We start from the raw sequence: 21,135 nt of genomic DNA on the forward strand, positions 1-21,135 counted from the left end.
AAGATGCTTGGGATATATTAGAAACTGTATTTGAAGGAAGTACCAGTGAAAAAGAAGATAGGCTGCAAAACCTAAATTCTGATTGGGAAAACCTTCATATGACAGATGAACATTCATTTGATGAGTTTAATCACAAAGTGTCTGAAATTGTTAATGCATCTTTTGCGTTGGGTAAGACTATTTCTGAAAAGGACATTGTGATGAAAATTCTCAGATTGCTGCCATCTAAATACGATTCTAAGAAGCATGCCATCGTTGATGGAAATAACCTTGCAACTCTTTCCAGAAATACTCTGGTTGGGAAGTTAAAGATCTTTGATCATGAGCATACATCCAAATCTGGAAAGGATGTTGCTATCAAAGTACAAAAGAACACTAAATTACTTGACAAAAGTATTTGCTTCTCTGAAGATGATCTTTTTGAGGCTGATTCATCAGATGAAGATCTTGACAAGTCAATATGCTTGATCACAAGACAATTTAGGGATCTTCTTGTTAGATCATTGCTCGGTTGAACCCACCAAGCGCTGGTATGTCAAGTTTGGTTGTCATATTTTAGTGAACCAAAAATCATATAAAGAGTCGCTTGATTATTTACTAGAGTCAACTTCGTATAAGTTAGCTAGAAAGTTATTAGGTTATGATACTTACAAGTATTACTCGAAGACTTGAAGAATGCGAAGAAGTGAAGAGCTACATCGATGACATCATCATCCTTCCTCTTGAGGTTAGTAATATTTTGACTTGAACTGTTTCATTCCTAACGTATCTTTCAAATCATGTTATATTGAAAACATAATTACGAAGCTGTAAATGATTATACTCTAGTTAGACGTAGTATTAAGGAATTATAATACGAAGTATAACACCTATCTTTTGAAATTCGTATATAAGACATCGACATAATCGTATGAATGCTGTTGTGATTATGTATGGGTATGGGTGGAGATTTCGTCCTAGGAAAAAATGTTTTTACATTCGTTTAAAGGAAGTACAATTCATAAACTTGTTTTGTGAATCGAAAGGGAAATCGCTAGGCTTATTGGTATTGTTATTCATTGAAAATCTTTGGATTACCAATATGTGTGTTTATTATAACCGATCATAACTTGTTTATGTATCTTGGTAAAACTATTTACAATGCCTGACTTATATATTGATATGACTTTTATTAGTGAACCAATCTTAAGTAATCACCTGAGATGGTGTGATCGATATTTGTAATTGGTGTGACCATTCCTAGACATTGGGTAATCGATCCTAAAACTTGGTGGGACTAATCATAAGATGTGTAATCGATCCTTGTAGTAGGTTAACAAATTTTAGTAATTGGTGTAACCGATCCTATAACTTGTGCAACCGATCACAAGTAATACCATGAGAAAGTGGTAACCGATCTTCGTACTTAGTTAGCCATTTTATGGAAACTAGTGTAATAGATCCTAGTAGCCACTTGGAGGTAGAACCGAACGTTGTTTGGTAAAACCGTTAAACCTGTGAATGGTGATTGAATGTTTTTGATCAATCACATAGTTCTTGAAAATCAGATAAACCAATTCTAAACTCGCTTGGAAGTGCGGCAAATCGGTTCCAAGATTGTAAATATGAAAAAGGATTTACAAAGTAAAGATGTCGACATACTTTGAACATGTGCAGTAATTCTTATCTATTATTGTTCAAAGATATTCCTTAATAACTAAAGGAGAATCCCGGATCGAAATAAATTGAGAATCTTTTAATTAAGATTTTTAATTTTATATGCTTTTAATTTCCAGCAATTAAATGCATATCTTTAGAAAATAAAAATTTTCTACTGAGATTTCGATCAATATTTGGACAGAGCATTTATAGGAATTATGAAAACCGATTTTGGCTTGATTGCATATCTTTGAGAATATTCGGTTTTGGAAATTCCTTGGTGTCCAAACTTCCTTGGTCTATAAATTGAAGTTTGCATTTCGCGCAAACTAATCCTCAGAGCCAGCAAAAATACCTAGTTGTGTTGTTACTGGTGGAGCCGTCTATTCGGAGAGGAAAGTACCCTAATTAGGCGAAATCTCTTACGACCGCTCGTTTTAAAGACTTCTTTGGGATTGAGAAGCTATAAGAGTACCGTTGGTGAGAAACTAGATAATTGCACTTTATTATTAGTTTTCAATTGATTTGATTGACTAACGGTTGTTGAACTTTGATTGCACCTAGTTTGTTTATGTTTGAGAATCTTCTCTTCTGATATAATATTCACTCAAACTAGATCGAAGTATCGACGGGGATCTTTAGACTGTTTGTAGATCTAAAGGCATCTTGTGATAATCCATCGTTAACAGACTTTGCTCTGTGTGTGATTGATCACAAAAGATTCAAGTTGTTTATATGCAGGTGTTTATTGAAGATCTAAGAAGATTTCTTATTTGAGTTCATAATCTTTGGTGTGCACCAAACTTGATCGGCTGGGGATCCAACTATAATCAGTTTATATTTTGATAGATTGGACTGATTAGTTGCGTAGATCGGAATCAATATAATTCTTAGTTATTCATAGTATTGATTGCATAATCTAAACAATTACTATGGTAGTTGTTGAATAAATTGATCTAAGAACCCGACAAAGGAGTTTATTGGTTAAACGGAAGAGTCTTTTTTCAAACTCATATCACGTTGTTTGAAAAGAGTTGTTACCGAATATATTTGTTGTTCCTTTACTGTTTGGAATACGAACAAAGGAATTGTTCCAAGTGCGTAACTTATTGCGAGTTGGAGGCGCAGGGATACTGAGGAAACTAGGTGAACTATAGGTTTAGTTGTTTGGTCTCAACTATACGAAGTTGGTTTAGATTTTGTATAGCGGTTTAATTCTGAGAGTATTGAATTCTGGACAAGGTCCCGAGGTTTTTCTGCATTTGCGGTTTCCTCGTTAACAAAATCTTGATGTATCTTTTACTTTTCTATTTCCGCAATTATAATTGGTTTATTATAATTAGAAGTAAAATACACAAACGTTAATTCCTAATTACTTGATAGTAATCCTATAGTTTTTGGTTAATTCCGAACATATTATCAAGTAATCATACTTCGTTGTTGTATTGTATCGATCTTGTATCCATAGTCAATCATGCAAGTTATCGTGTTGTCGTATTGTCTCGATCTTGTATCCATAGACGATCACACGAAGTGTGAACCGATTCATTGTATTGTCTCGACTCAATCCATAGACAATCACTTTCGGAGAAATGACTTATAAGTGGAAAAGTTTTAGATTGAGGTATATTTGGGTACCCTCGTCTTTTCACTTCTTTTGAAAAGAAGTAAACGATTCTCCAGAGATAAACCTAGGTCATCAGTTAAACCTCATAATCGCGTTCATCCTAAAAACAAGGATATTAATGAAACGGATTACGAGGATGTGCCTCAGTGCTTTAAGTGTAAAGGTTTTGTTCATTTTGCAAATGAGTGTCCAAATCATAAAAAAATACACTGGGATCGATCAATTGGTAATTGAAATATCATAGGTTGTGCGTTGAATTGATTAATTGGTAAATTCAACCTTTGGTTGTTGATTGAAATTGATTGGTCCTTGAACATTGGTCTTTGGTACCGTTCAAGTTACTTCTCTTGTATTCAATCGGGATCGCAAAACTCTTTGATATACTTTTCTCTAGATTGAGTCTGACTGTATATTTGATTCTTGAAAGTATATTGGAGTTTGGCTATTCAAATTACCAAACGAAATATTGGGTGTGGTTGTTGTACCCCCGCTTTTTCAGATATGCTCCCCCACAATTTGGTGTAACTTCATCCTATGCCGGGGTTAGTCTAGAGGAGGATGATTAATTGCAGCAAAAGCAAGTCATCAGACAAGTATTTAATGGTGTTCTTGAGGAAACTCAACACAAGATTAAACAACAAGCTGATAAGAAGAGGACTGCGAGAGAGTTCAAGGTAGGAGACCGGGTATGTTTAAGGTTACATCCATACAGACAGTGATCATTACAGATGAAGAAAAATCTGAAGCTGGCAACTAAGTTCTTTGACCCTTATACGGTGGTAGAGAGAATTGGGAAGGTGGACTACAAGCTGCAACTACCCCCTGAGTCCAAGATACATTCTACATTTCATGTCTCTCAGTTAAAGGCAAAGCTAGGCAGTGGAATGCTACCCCAAACTACATTGCCAAATCTTAACAAGGACAAAGAAATGAAGATTACTCCGTTAAAGATTCTGTCCAGCAAACAAGTTAAGAAGAACAGAAAGAGCATTACTCAAATGTTAGTTCAATGAGAGAATTTATCAGTTCAAGATGCTACTTGGGAGGACAAGGGTTTTATGGCATATCGGTTTCCAAAACAAATCCTTGAGGTCAAGGATCTGGAGGAGTAAAGGGTATTTGTCAGGACCCAAGTTCATTTTGTTTGTTGTTGACAGTCTTGTTAAGGGTTGTCCACTTGATTATTGAACCCAATAGCTATTATTCTTAATTCTGTTAAGTAGATAGTTTTTAGTTGTAATCGTCCGAGTTGAACGCGTTGTATTTTGTGTCATCCTCTTATCCCCTTTTTGTGGATGTGAGGAGGACATGAAAAATTAATCATAAAAGTTGTCTTCTCTCTCTATAATTTTGTTCTTCCCCTTCCAATCTGCATCCTAAGATATTCCCACTCGTTTTTTGTGCTAACTTGTAAGGTATATCCTCACACAAATCCATAGAACATTATACAGATTACTCTAAAAATACAACAAGAATTCACTAGGGAAAGGGGGATCATTTATCCTGCAATATATGGATTCTACCTACACCAAATCTATCAAATAACACAAGATCAACAACTACTATATTGATGGGTTGGATCAATCGTAATATATATTGGATAAAGATCAATACGGATGAGGCGGCTAAAGGACACTCGGTTGCTGCCGATGTAGGGTTCATATGTAGGGACTCGGATGCAAGAACTGTGGTTCCAGCAGTCGAACTTTTGAGTATCACCACTGCTCTAATAGCTGAGATGTGGGCCTTGCTGATAGCATCAAGGACGACAACACAATGGAATTGTCCAAAATTGCAATTCGAAACAGACTCAAAAATCTATTGAGATTCCTAAAATCTAACTTGGAACCACCTTGGTATTTAGCATGAATGATTCATGAAATGAAACAGAGAATGCGTCAAATTCCTCAGCATACTGTCCAACATAACTACAAGGAAGTAAACCAAGCAGAGGATGACCTGGTAAATTTCGCGGCGGATGGTCTGGTAAATTTCTCGGCGGATGGCAGTCAGGCAGTGATAAACACATTTTTGTGTCTAATTTGTCCTCAATGTTCTGTATTGTTGGTACTCGATTTCGTACTTATTATGGTATTTTATGTGTTTGTAGGTATTTTTGGGAAATAAACATTTTTGAAAAAATTGTCTCGAAAAAGTGTTAAAGGCACTCTTGGTTTGGATAAGGGCACCCCCAGAGCACCCAGTGTTAAAGGAACCCGCAGAATGGATTTAAGGCACTTCTTCTTCATCTTTTGAAAATTGAAATTGGCTGGAAAATAGTCACAGTCGCTGGCATATTTTTGGTTCGGATTTTTGAGGCGATTCAACGAGACTCAATAGCTGTAATTGCACGGGAATACTTGACTGACATTAACAGGCGTGGTATGGGCTTTTTCTTGGATTAAATTGGGATATATTGATCGGGTTGAAGATAGACAGTATGCACGAGAATATCTCACCCTTTCCCGTGAAATCTGTGATGTGCGCGTGTTTGAACCAAGAAATGGTATCGTGTTTTAGTGTGTATAACCAACAGAAGATACAGAGTATCAATGGCAGACGCGTGAAGAGTTAATTCAGGGAAGAAAATATCCGAAGAATATTTTTTCTTCAAGCCGAGTTATGGAGAATTTGATGAAGTTATGACGAGATATTTTGGTGCTGAAAGGCTATATAAGTGGCTGAGGATTAGTACGAAGGGGACGGAGGGTTTGGGAGAATTTTGGAGAAGACAGAGGCGATAATCAGAATCACCAGAAATATATTTTTGCTGCTGAAGATGAAGAACCCGAAGAACATCGACCCACAGAGGCAGTCGTTTTGCTACAATGACAACGGCAGTTAGGTTTTATCGTTCCCTGTAACAGTTCGGTTTGTAACACTTATAACTGTTACAAACCCGGTTTTAATTGATTTCTCTCCCATTTCATCATTTGTACACCACCTTTGAGCAGTAAAAATGAATTTTGAGCGTGTTTCCATGATGAAGAGCTAAACCCAATCCTTGGGGCGATGGAGAAGCTGTTGTTTCGGTAAAAGTGATATATCTTTATTTTAAATTAATTATAGCAATTATATTATGATTTTTGCATTGAATTAAAAATGGATTATATGATTTTGATTAGTTAGGTGTATTTTATCTTGATAAAATATGCTTGCTTTAGAGTTTTGATATTCTATGCTTGGATTAACATCTATTCTTTTAAAAATCTACATGTCTAGGCAATACTATTAGAATCAATTTGAATGTTGAGTTGCGAAATTATTGTTTTATTAAATCAATAATATCGACCAATGGTGGAATCCTAGCCCCAGTCTCTCCATAATATTCATATCACCTTTTTATTTGAGTTTACTATTATCATTTATAAAATTTAAGTCTAAAAAAAATCTGCTTTCACAAGTCTTGAACGAACCATCATACTACAACATCATTGAAAATCAGATCAGGCAGGAAACTTCTCAACAACATTTTGGGACTATACAATCCATTCTTTTATTAATCAAATTGTAATGAACAACTGATTGGTTATGACATTCCCTTGTGTAATCACTATCTAATTTAATATATTTTCATGCTTCAAAATAAAAATCTTGAAATTTATTTCAACAACAAAAATAACAGAAACTGGTAGTACAATTAGAACCCTAAATATGTCATCTTTAAGAGGTAAATATATTTATTCCTTGAAATTAAAAACCCAGAGATTCACACTGCAATCTCAATTTATTTCAATATTGTTTACTAGGTTTTGACCTAAACCTTCGAAATAACATAAGCCAAAGAGTAAAGTCCCACCTTCAAACAACCAACAACAACATGCCCAAACAAAAACGATCTCAACGTTTAAATCAACACAAATGATAACTCAATCCAACATAATAACGTCAAATCAAAGAGATTTTGATAAGAAAAATGAAGATTTACTTAAGGGTGCTATGAAGAACACAGAAAACATAATAGGGAAAGCATGAACAAGATTTCAATCTACGGAATGTGACGCAAACCCGAAGGCAAACTGAACCTAGAAAATGAAAAATCAAAGTCAACTTAAATAAATAAAAAAGAATCGATAAGAATCAAAAGTTAAAATCGGTGAAACTTTAAGAGAATAATATCTCATTTATTCCATCGTTGAAAAGCAATTTCTCTTATGGATCCTCTACAAAGAAAATGATTATTCATTTATTAAAAGAAAAATGAATCACGAATAAAATATTTTTTAGAAAAAAAAACATGTCAAAAAACGCGCCCTAAGATACAAAAAAAAAAATGGTTGTTCATTTATTAAAAGAAAAACGAATCATGAAAATATTTTAAAAAAAAACGTGCCGGAGGGTGCGCCCTAAGATTTTGAAACCCGAAGTCTAACAGTTAAAAGCCTTAAAAAGATAGGTGGACGTCAATTTCCAGTGAAAAAATTACCGCCTGTCAAACTTTGGTTCGAATTGGTACACCATGTTCGACTTCGAACATATCCATCTTAAGCCCTCGTGCTAAGGCTGAGTATAGTGGAGTAATAGAAGGGGATGATAACGACATCTCGTAGTGGCTGAAAGTCTAAAAAAATGAGTTGATTTTCTCTCTGCTCGAAAGCAGGAAAGGTGGGAGGGGTTTTAGAAATAGACGAGGAAAGAGATCTCGCCAGGAAAAAGAGAAAAACGATGAATTTATCATCGCTTACAGTTTTATTATAATAAAAAAGATAATAAAATATATAAATATCAGGTTTTGGGCCCACTTGTAGTGTTTTATATAAATAAAATTCTTTCGGGCGAAGATTCAATCCTCGCTTGTAACTAAATTACCTCCCTCACCGCTATACTCAGTCCTCACTCCAACATGACGGTGGCGCAGAACCACTACCTTCCCTCCTCCACTGCACTCAGCCTAAAACCCATATGAGGCACAAGCCGTACGTCTAACCCATTCAGTGGGTCCCAAAACCGCGCTTCCACAGTCAACACTAAGATCTCCTAGCATTTCTAAATTCTGATTTCCTGAAGATTCTATGGGGAGCGACTACACATGGGACAACAGGCATGGTCCGGATATGAGACAAGAGGTGGCAACCCCTGGAACCATAGATTAGCAGGGGGTGCAGCCACAGATGGACGCCACGTGGCTTACCCTCTCCTTTTCTTCCTATCCCATATCTAGACTATTTTTTTACCTTTGCTTTTGTCCCATGTCTAGCATTTTCGGATTCTATGTAATGTGCGATGAGATACAAAGAGACACTCCATGGCTACCATTTTGGCACAAAGAAACCTTGACATTAATGGAACCGTACGTGACACTCTCACGTTATACGGCTCCGTCCGGAATCAGGACTCCAATTATAACCCCTTTGGGATGTAAAATATATCTCTTCTCACCATTCCCGTTATAGGGGCGGAATGTTCCATTAGAGGGGCGGAAAGTGTGATAGCAATATTCCTCTTATTGGTTAGGGGGTGTCCTATAGGGGGTGTAAATTGACTAGATTACCCTCTCCAGTTTTTAACCTAATGGAATCAGAAAAATCAAAAAACTTTTTTGATTTTTTCATCTTCTCTTCTCTTCTCCTCCTCCATTAAAATTGAATTTCATCGTCCTCGATTAATCAGCGATTTGAAAAATTGATAATCGTTGATTGAAAACTATATTTCGAAAAGCCAGTTAGGGTTTAGTTTATTGTGTTTGATTTAAGTTAGTTTTGTATCAAAAATTAGGATTTTGGATCAAAATTGAAATTTCTGTGTTGCATGTGAGTTACGGTTGGTAATAACTCCAATTGGAACCGTCACTATAGATTTGGTTGATGTTACGGTTCATTTAACTCAAATACCAACCGTAAGTTCTTGATTTCGAGATAAAATGTTCAGTTACGATTTTTTTTGCAACCGTAAATTACTTACGGTTGGTCTCGTTACTTAAGTTACGGACCTTAAGTTGTCCTGGATGTTTCATTTTCTTTTTACGGTTTGTAATTGCATCACTCTTATCAACCGTATTTAAGTTACGACTTGTAACTCAAATAACTTTACTAACCGTAGGTTAGTTAGGGTTGATCTCGATTCATTAGTTACCAACCGTAATTTGTTACAGTTGCTATATGTTGTCATTCTACCAACCGTAACTGGTACTACGATTGGGTTTTCCCCAAATTGAACCAGTTACGGTTGGTATTCGATACTTTTGGAACCGTAACTGAGAGTTACGGTTGGTAACGACTTAAATTCCAACCGTAAGTTCTTCTGAAATTTTAAAAATTTCGATTTTTTTACGTACTTTAGATAATTTTGAGCGACAAAAAGCTAATGGAAACTAATTTAGAGATTCACTCATCTCAAATTTGTCACTGGAATCACTCATTTTGGTTGAGTGAATCAAAATCTAGGGTTTCACAAATATCACAAAAGTTTTTATTTTCTTCTCCTCTAAATTTTTTTTTTTAAACTCTGAAAATCTGATTTTGATTTGTTTTAGAGTTAATATAAGTGAAATTTGATTATCAACACTAAACTATGTAAGAATTAATTAGTCATTTTTAGTTTTTTTATAAGGGGCACTTCGAATTATCATGTAATGACCCTTTTTGTCCTATTCACTGCCGCCTCTCGGATGGAATCCGCGGCTCCTTTATCAGCATTGAACAAAAATGATAAGAACGAGGAAGACATGGATCATAAATGTCATGTCAAGGGTAAAAGTGTCATTTAGTCTCTGAGAAAACGGCTCTTTTCGTTTAATTCAACGATTTATTTAAACCGAACACATGAAAATAAAAATAACGATTGTTTTATCATTCCCTCTCTGAAATTTTCTGCAGAAAGAAGAGGATTCTCTGTGACTTTGCCTCTGTATCTTTCGCTCTCTTTCCAGTTTCCACTAACAGAAGACCGGTATTAAGTTCAAACGCTAGATTTAGAGAGAGAAAGTGAATCACACAAGAAATCAAGAAAAAGGTGGAATTTAAATTAAATTAGGGTTTTAGATACATATATTAATTTGTTCTTGAATAATAATCAGTTTTTCTTTAATTTTTTTTTTCTAGTCTATATAGTTTAATGATCCAAGGATAGGTATCATTTTGTTTATTTGTATGTATGTTGTTTTGTTTTATTCATGGATCTTGTACCTATTACTTTATCAATTAAAGATGAGTTTAGCAAATCTTACTAGTAATACTTTTCTTGCTACCGATTTCTTAATCAAACAGGTTTACCGGTTTCTTATTGAGTTCATTACATCTCGAAGTCATTCAAATGCCTTCGGAGACGACTGCAGTCTCGCCTCAATGGCAAGAAAAGGCAAACGATTTTTTTCGTCTTCAGGTAATTCAAAATTTCTTGCTCTTCAATTTTTTTTCTTTCTTTTGTTAGTGTTCCTTGTCATTGAGTATGATTGCTGTGCAGGTGTTAAGCTTAAAGAAGCTGGAAATGTTTTTGGGGAAGCTGCTAAAGAGGCTAAAGAAAATGTTGCCGATGTGGCAGAAAGAGTAGGATCAATAATGAGGAGTCGCTGGTCCATTTTTCAGCAGAATAACTTACGTCCTGGATCTAAAGAGGCAGTGCAAGAGCGATTTCTTTCTGTTGCTGCTTCAACAGGGACACTCTTTAGGAGGGGGATATCCGAGACTAAGGAAAAATGTGTTGTGGGAAAGCTCAAAGTTGAAGAGGTAGGTTTCAGTATTAGGTAAATAAAAACTGTTCTAGTTTATAAACAGGATTGAAGTGAGGAAATTTTGAGATACATCCTGTACATGTCACGACGTCCACTTTTAAGTTAGTGTCACTGTGCCACAATAGAGTAAGTTGTTGTATGAATTGTATTGTTCTTGCGAAATAAGATGCTAATAAGACCAGTGTGTGAAATGTTTTCTCTTGGTTTGCATTCATCTGTTGATTATAAACTTAAGTTATATAGTTTCGAAAGTTCATCCTGTAATATTGTATTGACAAGCGTAGATTTTATGTTTTAGGTGGCAAAGAAGACTGCTCAAAGAAGTAAAAGTATCTTAACTAACATTGAGCGTTGGCAGAAGGTACATGATATTGTAATTTGAATGTTGTTTTTCTTTAATTTTTGTTAATGGCCAATTTTTGCTAATGGCCAATTTTTGTTTTTCTTTAATTTTGCAGGGAGTTGCCAGCACTGATGGTGAGTTTTGTGTTCCCTTTACTTGCTGGTGATAAATAGATTGTTTAATATCTGTATTCCCTATTTATATCTTGTTACGATATTTCCTCTTTAATCTGTATCAATTTCTTGAGTATGCCTTGTGCTAATTGCACCCGCGTCCACCTGCACTGGTTTCTGATGCAAAACTCGGGAAGCCTTTTACTTTGGTTAAGTTCCTATTTTTGGTCAAGCAAACTTTAATTTATCAGTTCATGTACCAATGAGTTCCACTGTAGAGCCCTTATTCACTAGTCCTTTCTTGCTCGTGATATTGGAAGTGTGTCATTGTCCAATTATAGAAGTATACTTCTGATTCATTATCAAGCATAGCATCGTTAAGAGCTATAGATTTTTGAGTGGTGTATGATGTAGTTAAAGATGTTCTGCTCGTAAGTCATGTGGCCCACATGTGGTTTCCAATGCTCCAATGGAGCTTCACTAGGCAATAAGGTGATAAAGTGACGCTTCATCTAGAATGGTTTACAGAAGTAACTTTTGGTGATTTACAAAATCTCTGTGTTGAAATATCCTTCAAATTGAGAAGCTCTGACACACAAATAGGCTTTAAGATGGACTCTAGAGTTAGATTGTATTGGCAAATTAGTACTTCCCAGTAAACAATAATCTGAAGCTGATGGAAGCTTCTCCCTGCTTTTGCAGTTTTGGAAACGGTCAATGGCGATCATGCCTGAAGTTCCTTCTAGTGTTTCTAAGCTATGTATTAGCAATCGGTGTTAATTTAACACCACCTTAGTAACAACCCATTTTTTTTGTTGATGCAATTCTTAATTTCCTGTCCTTAGAGGTGAGACACAACATCCACCCATGAAACTTTTACTTAACAGGTGGAACTGAAGCAGTTAGTGTTGTTTTAACAAAAGCAATTAAGTTTCTCGCAGTAAGTTCTATAACAAAGAGAACAAAGTTCTGACTACCAAATTTGATTTCAACACATGAATAAAAAGATAAGATATTCTAAAGGTGTTGCATGTTACTTTAAGTCCATGTTGGTAAAAGTTGGTTCCTGAATGATCATCAGTTTGCAAAATCTGATTGACATTTTTATTTGTAGTGTTTGGAGTTCCAATTGAGATAACTGTGCAACGGCAACAATCCCTCAAGCCCATTCCTCACATTTTGGTTAGCTGTGCTGATTACCTCGTATTATCAGGTGACTTATCAAATAAAGGAATAAATTTAGCTCATACAATACTCTATGTCGTGTATAGTATGAATTATTGGCCATCGTTTTCTTACAGCTTTGAGTACAGAGTACTTGTTCAAAAATGAAGGCGACAAAAAAGTCATTCAACAATTGATTTCACTGTACAACCAAGGTAATACTTATTGAAAATTTGAAGGTCAGTTAGAATTATGTATGGAGTTTATGTTCAGAAACTGCTCACTTGTGTGTTACAGATTGTACGGCATCATTGCGGACGGCATTAATCCCGTTGACATTGGAATTCTACTCAAATGTTACATTGCTAGTCTTCCTGAGCCGCTTATCACATTCGATCTTTATCATGAAGTTAGAAATGCTCGTTCCAGCATACATGCAATCAGAAACATATTGAAGAAACTTCCAAGTGTAAATTACATGACACTGGAATACCTAACTGCACTGTTGCTCCGGGTGAGCCAGAAATCACCTCCTAACAAGGTAAATTCTCTTTGTTCCTTCTCTCGTATCTGATTATTTCTCTCTAGCTTGAATGTTTGTCAGTTTGTCGATAAATGATTTACCATCTAAATGATTCTGTAATGCCTTACCATCTGAAGGATTTTGTAAATATGTTTTGACGTAGCTGTATTATTTATCATGTAAGTTCAACCTCATTCCTCAGCTATATGTGCCACTTTCGCACTTCATAGCTTGTAATATGACTTCTTGAATGTATTGATCCAGGGTGACCAGTTTCGTTCTCAATTCACATATACCTAATCTTCTGGATTTACAGTCGGTTTAGTGATACATGCACAAGCTATCGGAAAATGATGTACTTTCTATTATGATTGAGATATTAAAACGCATTTTGCAGTATGAATAAATGATGAGATTGCTGATTTCTATATTTTGAATAGATGGATGCTGGCAGCCTTGCAGTGGAGATGGCTCCTCTCATCATTTGGCAAAAGGAGCAGAGACCAGAATTTTTCTCTCGGTACTGCAATTTTTCATCTAAAGGTTCTTCAGACAAGTCCCTGGATAGGACACCGTCTACTCGCAGTGCCTGGGATAACCTTTCAGGTATGTTAGTATTTCTTTTACTGCATTAACTTTTGGATGGACGCCTTTCACGTGGAACTATGAAGATTTACCATATTTAAAGGAGGGATGGCAAAAACATCGATTTCATGTCCCTTACTCAAATATGATTTACCCACTTTATCTATCCAATTTGATTTAACAATGGTGTGATCAACATGCTGTGTCAAAGGCTTTGACATTGCTGAGAATCTGGTGTAAACATTTTTGCTTCAGTTCGGTTGCTTATGTATTGTGAAAGGTAACCTGGTACAATGATTTCTGATTACTGTTGGTTCAAGTGTTGCTCATTGACGTTTCACAAACATGCTGTCTTAAAGGTTTTGAAAATGCTGAAAATCTGTTTTGAACTTGCCACTTCACTTACGTTGCATATTTATTAAGTATAGAAACCTGGTCGCACATTTGTTTGTCAATATTTTCTTTTCTAAGATAGTTTTTATTTTGACTTTTGCATTTCGATATTGGGGGTTATTGCTAGAATACGGGCATCCAACTCAAAACCAATTGGCAATGAGTGGAGAGGCCCAAAGGATTATAAACCGTAGGATCTTAGATTGCCCAGACAATGTGGGACTAATAATCTCAACAGTTATATGTCACTCAATCGATCTCTTTGGTTTGGCAAATGAGTTTGTATTCATCTTTAACCACTATATTTCAACTCCTCCCTTCTTGTATTTCTGCAGAAACTGATGCAAATATGGAGGCATCTTCTGCTATTCCCCTGGACGATGGCTTGCCCACAACTGATTTCAGCTCGATCGAGGTTATTCAGTGCCTCATCCAACAGCATAACGCGATTTTCACCGATGCAAACGAGACAACTTGGAGATGATGTGATTGACATGAACGGCATTACCCCCTCATAGATATAGATACATTGTTTTCCTGAAATTTTCAGCATAATTTTAGAAATATCTTTACCCATATAGCAACCTTGAATCTTTTAAGAGAATTTTCAAACTTGTAAAAGCTCATGGTTTTGGGTCTGTATATTGTGTTTCTACATTCAATTTAAGTGATAACAGTAATAATATGGATTGAATTGTCAATAGTCATTTTTTCAAATGTCAGATTAGAGAATTTTTGTAAAGGTTGTACACTCTTAATAGTTGAATCACGTTTGTAAAATGCTTAAACCTACCCATTCAAATAATAAAGAGCCACCTTTAGTGTTCAGTGTTCTTTTTCTTTTTTATTTTAATGTGACTGAATTTCCAGTTTATTTTTCAGGCCAGTCAAAAAAAAAAACACCATGTCATTCCTATTGTTGTCATACTTGTTACATGGAGCATATCATCACTCTGGGATGAGTCTGAGTTAAACTGATGAACTTATGAAAGATTAAAAAAAAAAACTTCCGAAACTCTGTATTCCCACAAAAATCGTTTCTGCTACTGCGGGATAAATTAAAGAGAGGTCTATTCCCAGTCTATTACTAATCAGAAGGAAAATGCAAAGCTATCAGTACAGAGTCTAGAAGTGGAAGCAGTTAGAAACATCAAATGCTTACTACAAAACTCACAAAGCAGTGTTTCTTACACAGACACCACAGCAAACTTTACTAAATCATCAGTGGAATGAGCTAGGGAGTGGCGGTTCCATATAATCGAACATGTCTGGTGGAAAATCGTCGAAGAAACTATCTGGGGTTTCAGTGTTTATGCTGCTCCCCTTCACCAAGTCTCGGTCGGCATTTCCTAACCCAAAAAAGGGTAAATCCAAAGGGAAGTGTGAGCCGTTTTCAGGTTCAGAAATTTCTCCACGACCAAACACATCCAAATCGAGGTTTTGATTTTCTGATAAGAGTGGAATGTCTAGTTCTGGTTCAGGGAGTTGTGGGAAAGCGAATTGCAGTGGCTGCGGATGATCAACGAATGGTTTTGTCTCAGTTGTTGAAGGGAGCTCAATTTCGGGTAAAATTTCCATGTTGTTAAGATTGTCTGGTTTCACTAAATCTGGTAAAGTCACCATTTTGATTGGTATATTGTTTCCCATGTAACAAGAAGGTTGACAAGAATTACTCATTGAAGGTTGACAAGAATTACTGATTGAAACCGATTCTTCTTGCATTGTAATTGGACACAGGCTAGGAGTCTGGAATATGTCAGAAGGCAAAAGATAAATTATTACAAAGTAGAAAGCTTGAATAAAAAATGTGTAACGTGGTAGGGAAGTTATGTACCTCTAAGGAAGGCTGTCCATGGAACATAGGGGATTTTCCATTGTTTTTCTGTGACTTCGACACTGTTGGTGTCTGCAAAATTCTTGCCAGTCTCTTCTGCCTGGTACTCCACAAGTTCTTGACATCGTTATCGGTTCTTCCCTGCAAATACGTCGCTATTCTTGCCCATTTGAAGAAGAAGAAGAAGAAGAAGAAGAAGAAGAAGAAATGCTTACGTTTTCAAGTGTCCATCCCACAAAGGCACAAACCCACATCTCCTTCCTTTTTTATCTCTGCTTTTTGAAAACAAATATATAACAACTGCCATGTCATCAACTGGCCGAAGAGAGCTATGTTACAATCTTTGTCAGAACAGTTTTGTTTAAGAATATTATTTCCTAGGACAACAACACTAATGAACTATCCCTGTCAATAACTTTCCTGTTCTCGGAGTTAATGGAAAACGTGTTTTAATTAATTTGTTCTATAAAGACAACCAAATGAAAAGTGCCCACTTTATGTGAAAGAGCCATATGCAGGTTGACAATGTGGTTGTGGTTTCACGGACTTAAGGTCAGCCTCGTGGTTTCGTTTTCTTTCAGTTACACAATGGTTAAGCCGCACTCCGGATGTAAAGTGAATAAAGAATGAGTAGAAATTACCCCTCCAATGAGGATGTTCATATTGTTTGTTCCTCCGCGGAATGCAGAATTAGAAGGAAACCAAGAAGAAAATTATCAGTGTTGGTTTCAATGATATACTCCAAAACCCTAAATCTCAAACATAAAAGCTGAAGAACATTCGTATCCAAAAAAAAAAAAAAAACTGAAGAACATGAGTACATGGTTTTTTCTAGGAGTTATGGACATTTTCTCTCATGATTATCACTAGATAACTCTTTGAGGGGAAATAAAAATGCAGATATGTATTATCGATGGATATGAGAGGAAGTTAATGGCACATTTCTTTTGAGGAAAAAAAAAGCCTCGGCATATATCTCAAAAATAACCCGGATTTCTAGCTTTTTTTTTTTTTGTAAATTGGAAATGCATTAAAAGAGTAACTTGGGGAGCTAGGAACCCTTACAACATTAATAGTAGAGTTGTCTAATGCAGAAATATGATATTTCTCCCTCGCATTAGATTTATCTACTTCTATGTGCGACAAAATACAAGTAGGAGGATTCTTGCCCGGATTTCTACCTTGCCAAATTCTTTATTACTTGTGTGGAAAAAAAATACCAACTCCATTGCAAATATGTATGATCTTTTTAATTTATTTCCGCTTTTCAAACATAAATAAAATTCAATGACCCTTGGAGTTTATTCTCGTAAGAATATGGTATATATTGACTTTAAAAAGTACCAACTCCATTGTGGTTATATAATCAAATATGAACAATAATATAGGAGGAAGTCTCTAGATAATTCGGGCGAATAACTCGGCGTGACTCGCAAAATTTTCATGATTAATTTTTGTTTCTGACCGTTAAATCTTTGCTTTGCATGCTCTTCAACAAGTTTTCTTGATCTTTGGCAACTCCTTAATACTAGTTTTAATGGGTTTTCAATCTTATTTTCTTTAGGTTCTGGCTATTCGTGCTTGGAGGTTGATAGGTGATTGGAGTGGTTTTGCCTGATTGTCCCAGTAATCTCTCTTCAATCTCTGATTATGGCTCCACTTTTGATGATGGATTTGCACGCGATGATACAATTACTATCCTTTTGGCCATATCTTCTTTATGATTTTCTTACACACAGTTTTATACTCAACTCATGGTTTCTTTTTGGTCTTAGTCGATAACACAACCGCCTATCATTTATCCCTAACTCTGAGCTGGTAGGATGTAAGAAGCTTTCTACCAGGTGTACAACATTCACTCATCCCTTTTTCGGCAGAGGTTTCTTTATAATTTCCTTGCACCTCGTTCTCTTCTCCCACTTCTTTTCTTATTCCTCGAGTTCTATCATAATGGACTCTGAGCTGATACAAGTTCAAGAAAGAATGGAGTTTACATCCATAATTGATAGATTAAGAGCTCTGAGAGAACCGCAACTATCAACTGAAGATTTGATTCTGGGTGCTGAATAGTTCAAATTCAGCTTTTTGGGTAAGCCTTATTCTGCTAAAACTTATACAGTTAGGGAACTGGAAAAAAAACCTCAAAAAGCTTTGGCCAAAAAGTAAGGATATTTTTATCAAAAAAAGGAAAATGACTGTTATCTCATAAAGTTTCATACTCAAGATGAATATGAGATTGTTCTTAAATTTCGACCTTGGTTTCTAGAAGGTGACTTACTTGTGCTTGAACCTTGGAATCCTAAAATGCCAAAAATCTGTAGTGGATTTAACAAAGCAACTCTTTTGGCTACGTCTTTACAACATGAAACCAGGGTTTGCAAATCCAATTATTGTTAAGGGTATAGCTTCAACAATGGGTGAAGTAAAGGAACTGGATCCTCCTGATTGTATTGTACAAAAAGGAAAAGTGGAAAAAGCTTTAGTTCTCTTGGACGTCAGGGACCCACTTAGTAGAGGATTCTGGATGAAAAATGCAGCAGGTGAAGAAGTTTGGATCAGGTTGTTTTATAAAAAGAAACCTTTTAATCTATGTGGGTTTTGTTATGAAAAGACGAGGGTACCCAAATATACCTCAATCTAAATCTTTTCCACCTATAAGTCATTTCTTCAGAAGTGATTGTCTATGGACTAAGTCGAGAAAATACAACTAATCGGTTCACACTTCGTGTGATCGTCTATGGATACGAGATCGAGACAATACGACAACAAGATAACTTGCGTGATTGACTATGGATACAAGATCGAGACAATACAACAACGAAGTATGTTTACTTGATAAAAGGTTCAGACTTAACCAAACACAATAGATTTCCTATCAAGTAAATATGAATTAACGTTTGTGTATTTTACTTCTAATTATAATAAGACAATTATAATTGCGGAAAAAGAAAAGTAAAAGACATGGCAAGATGTTGTTAACGAGGAAACCGCAAATGCAGAAAAATCCCGGGACCTTGTCCAGAATTGAATACTCTCAGGATTAAGCCGCTATACAAAATCTAAACCAACTTCGTATAGTTGAGACCAAGAGACTAAACCTATAGTTCACCTAGTTCCGTCTGTATCCCTACGCCTCCAACTTGCAATAAGTCACACACTTGGAACAATTCCTTTGGTTCGTATTCCAAACAATAAAGGAACAACAAATCTTTTCGGTAACAACTCTTTTCAAACAACGTGATATGAGTTTGAAAAAAGGCTCTTCCGTTTATCCCAATAAACTCCTTTGTCAGGTACTTAGATCTATCTTCTCAACAACTACCAAAGTAGTTGTATCTAGATTTTGCAATCAATATCTTTAGTCACAAAGAAACGTATTGATGCCGATCTACTCAACTAATCAATCCAATCTATCACAAAGATAAACCAATTATAGTTGGATCCTTAAGTGTTATGCACACCAAAGATTATGAACCCAAATCAGAAATCTTCTTCTTCTTCTTCTTAAAATCTTCTTAGATCTTCAATAAACACATGCACACAATCAACTTGAATCTCTTGTGATCAATCACACACAAAACGGAGTCTGTTAACAATGGATTATCACAAGACGTATTTAGATCTACAAACAGTCTAAAAATCCCCGTCGAAACTTCGATATAGTTTGAGTGAATCTTATATCAGAAGAGAAGATTCTCAAGCATAAACAAACTAGGTATAATCAAAGTTAAACCACCGTTAATCAATCAAATCAATCGAAAACTAATAAGAAACTGCAATTATCTAGTTTCCACCAAAGGTACTAATAGAGCTTCTCAATCCCAAAGAAGTCTTTAAACTGAGAGGCCGCAAGAGATTTCACCTAATTAGGGTACTTTCCTCTCCGAATAGGCGTCTCCACCAGTAACAACACAACTAGGTAGTTTCGCTGGCTCTGAGGATTAGTTTGCTCGAAATGCGAACTTCAGTATTTATAGACAAGGAAGTTTGGACACCAAAGAATTTCCAAAACCGAATATTCTCAAAGATATGCAATAAAGCCAAAATCGGTTTTCATAAAACCTGGAAATGCTCTATCCAATTAATGACTGAAATCTCAGTAGAAAATCTCCAACTAGTAAATGAACATTAATAATTTTTATTTTCTAAATATATGCATTTTAATTTCTGGAAATTAAAAGCATATAAAAACTAAAAACCTTAATTAAAATATTCTCAATTTATTTCGATTCGGGATTCTCCTTTAGCTATTAAGGAATATCTTTGAAAAATAAAAGATAAGAGTTACTGCACATGTTCAAAGTATGTCGACATCTTTACTTCTTAAATCCTTTTTCATATTTACAATCTTGGAACCGATTTTCCACACTTCCAAACAAGTTTAGAATTGGTTCATCTGACTTCCAAGAACTATGTGATTGATTATCCTATCAGATCACCATTAATGGGTTTCACGGTTCTACCTCAACAAAAATTTTCGGTTCCACCTCCAAGTGGGTACTAGGATCGGTTACACTAGTAACCATAAAATGGCTAACTAAGTACTAGGATCGGTTATCACTTCTTATGGTAAAACTTGTGATCGGTTGACCAAGTAATAGGAACGGTTACACCAACTTACTAAAACTTGTTAAACCTCTTACAAGAATCGATTACACTCTCTCTTGTGATCGGTCAGACCTCTTACTATGATCGGTTACCCAATAGCTAGTATTTAGTCATACCAAATCCAAGATATCGATCTTACCATCTTAGGTGATTACTTAAATACAAAAGTCAGCCCTTGTGAATAGTTTTACCAAGATACATAAACAAGTTATGAGCGGTTATATTAAACACACATATTGGCAATTCAAAAGATTTGCAATGTATAACAATACCAATAATCCTAGTGATTTTCCCTTTCGATTCACAAAACAAGTTTATGAATTTACTTCCTTTAAACGAATGTAAAACATTGTTTCCTAGGAATAAATCTTCACCCATACCCATACATAATCACAATAGCATTCATACGATTATGTCAATGTCTTATATACGAAGTTCAAAACATAGACTTATACTTCGTATTGTAATTCCTTAATACTATGTCTATAATCCTTCACAGCTTCATAGTTATGTTTTCAATATGCACGACTTGAAAGGTACGTTAGGGAATGAAATAGTTCAAGTCAAATATTATTAACCTTAAGTAGAAGGATGATTTTGTCGTCGTAGCTCCTTACTTCTTCACATTTTTCAAGTCT

General features: G+C 35.5%; 1 protein-coding gene and 1 pseudogene across 1 annotated transcript; one reads left to right on the forward strand and one right to left on the reverse strand.

Annotated features, from left to right (window-relative positions):
• The first annotated feature begins 10,054 nt into the window (after positions 1-10,054).
• Positions 10,055-14,882, forward strand: LOC113302491 (annotated as a pseudogene).
• Positions 14,883-15,276: 394 nt separating this feature from the next.
• Positions 15,277-15,777, reverse strand: LOC113305895. Its single transcript, XM_026554885.1, has one exon. It carries the CDS (start codon positions 15,775-15,777, stop codon positions 15,277-15,279), a length of 501 nt encoding a protein of 166 aa, XP_026410670.1.
• Between the last annotated feature and the right edge of the window lie 5,358 nt (positions 15,778-21,135).

The sequence above is a fragment of the Papaver somniferum genome, chromosome 8 (genome assembly GCF_003573695.1).
Source record: "Papaver somniferum cultivar HN1 chromosome 8, ASM357369v1, whole genome shotgun sequence".
NCBI classification, from domain to species: Eukaryota; Viridiplantae; Streptophyta; class Magnoliopsida; order Ranunculales; family Papaveraceae; genus Papaver; species Papaver somniferum.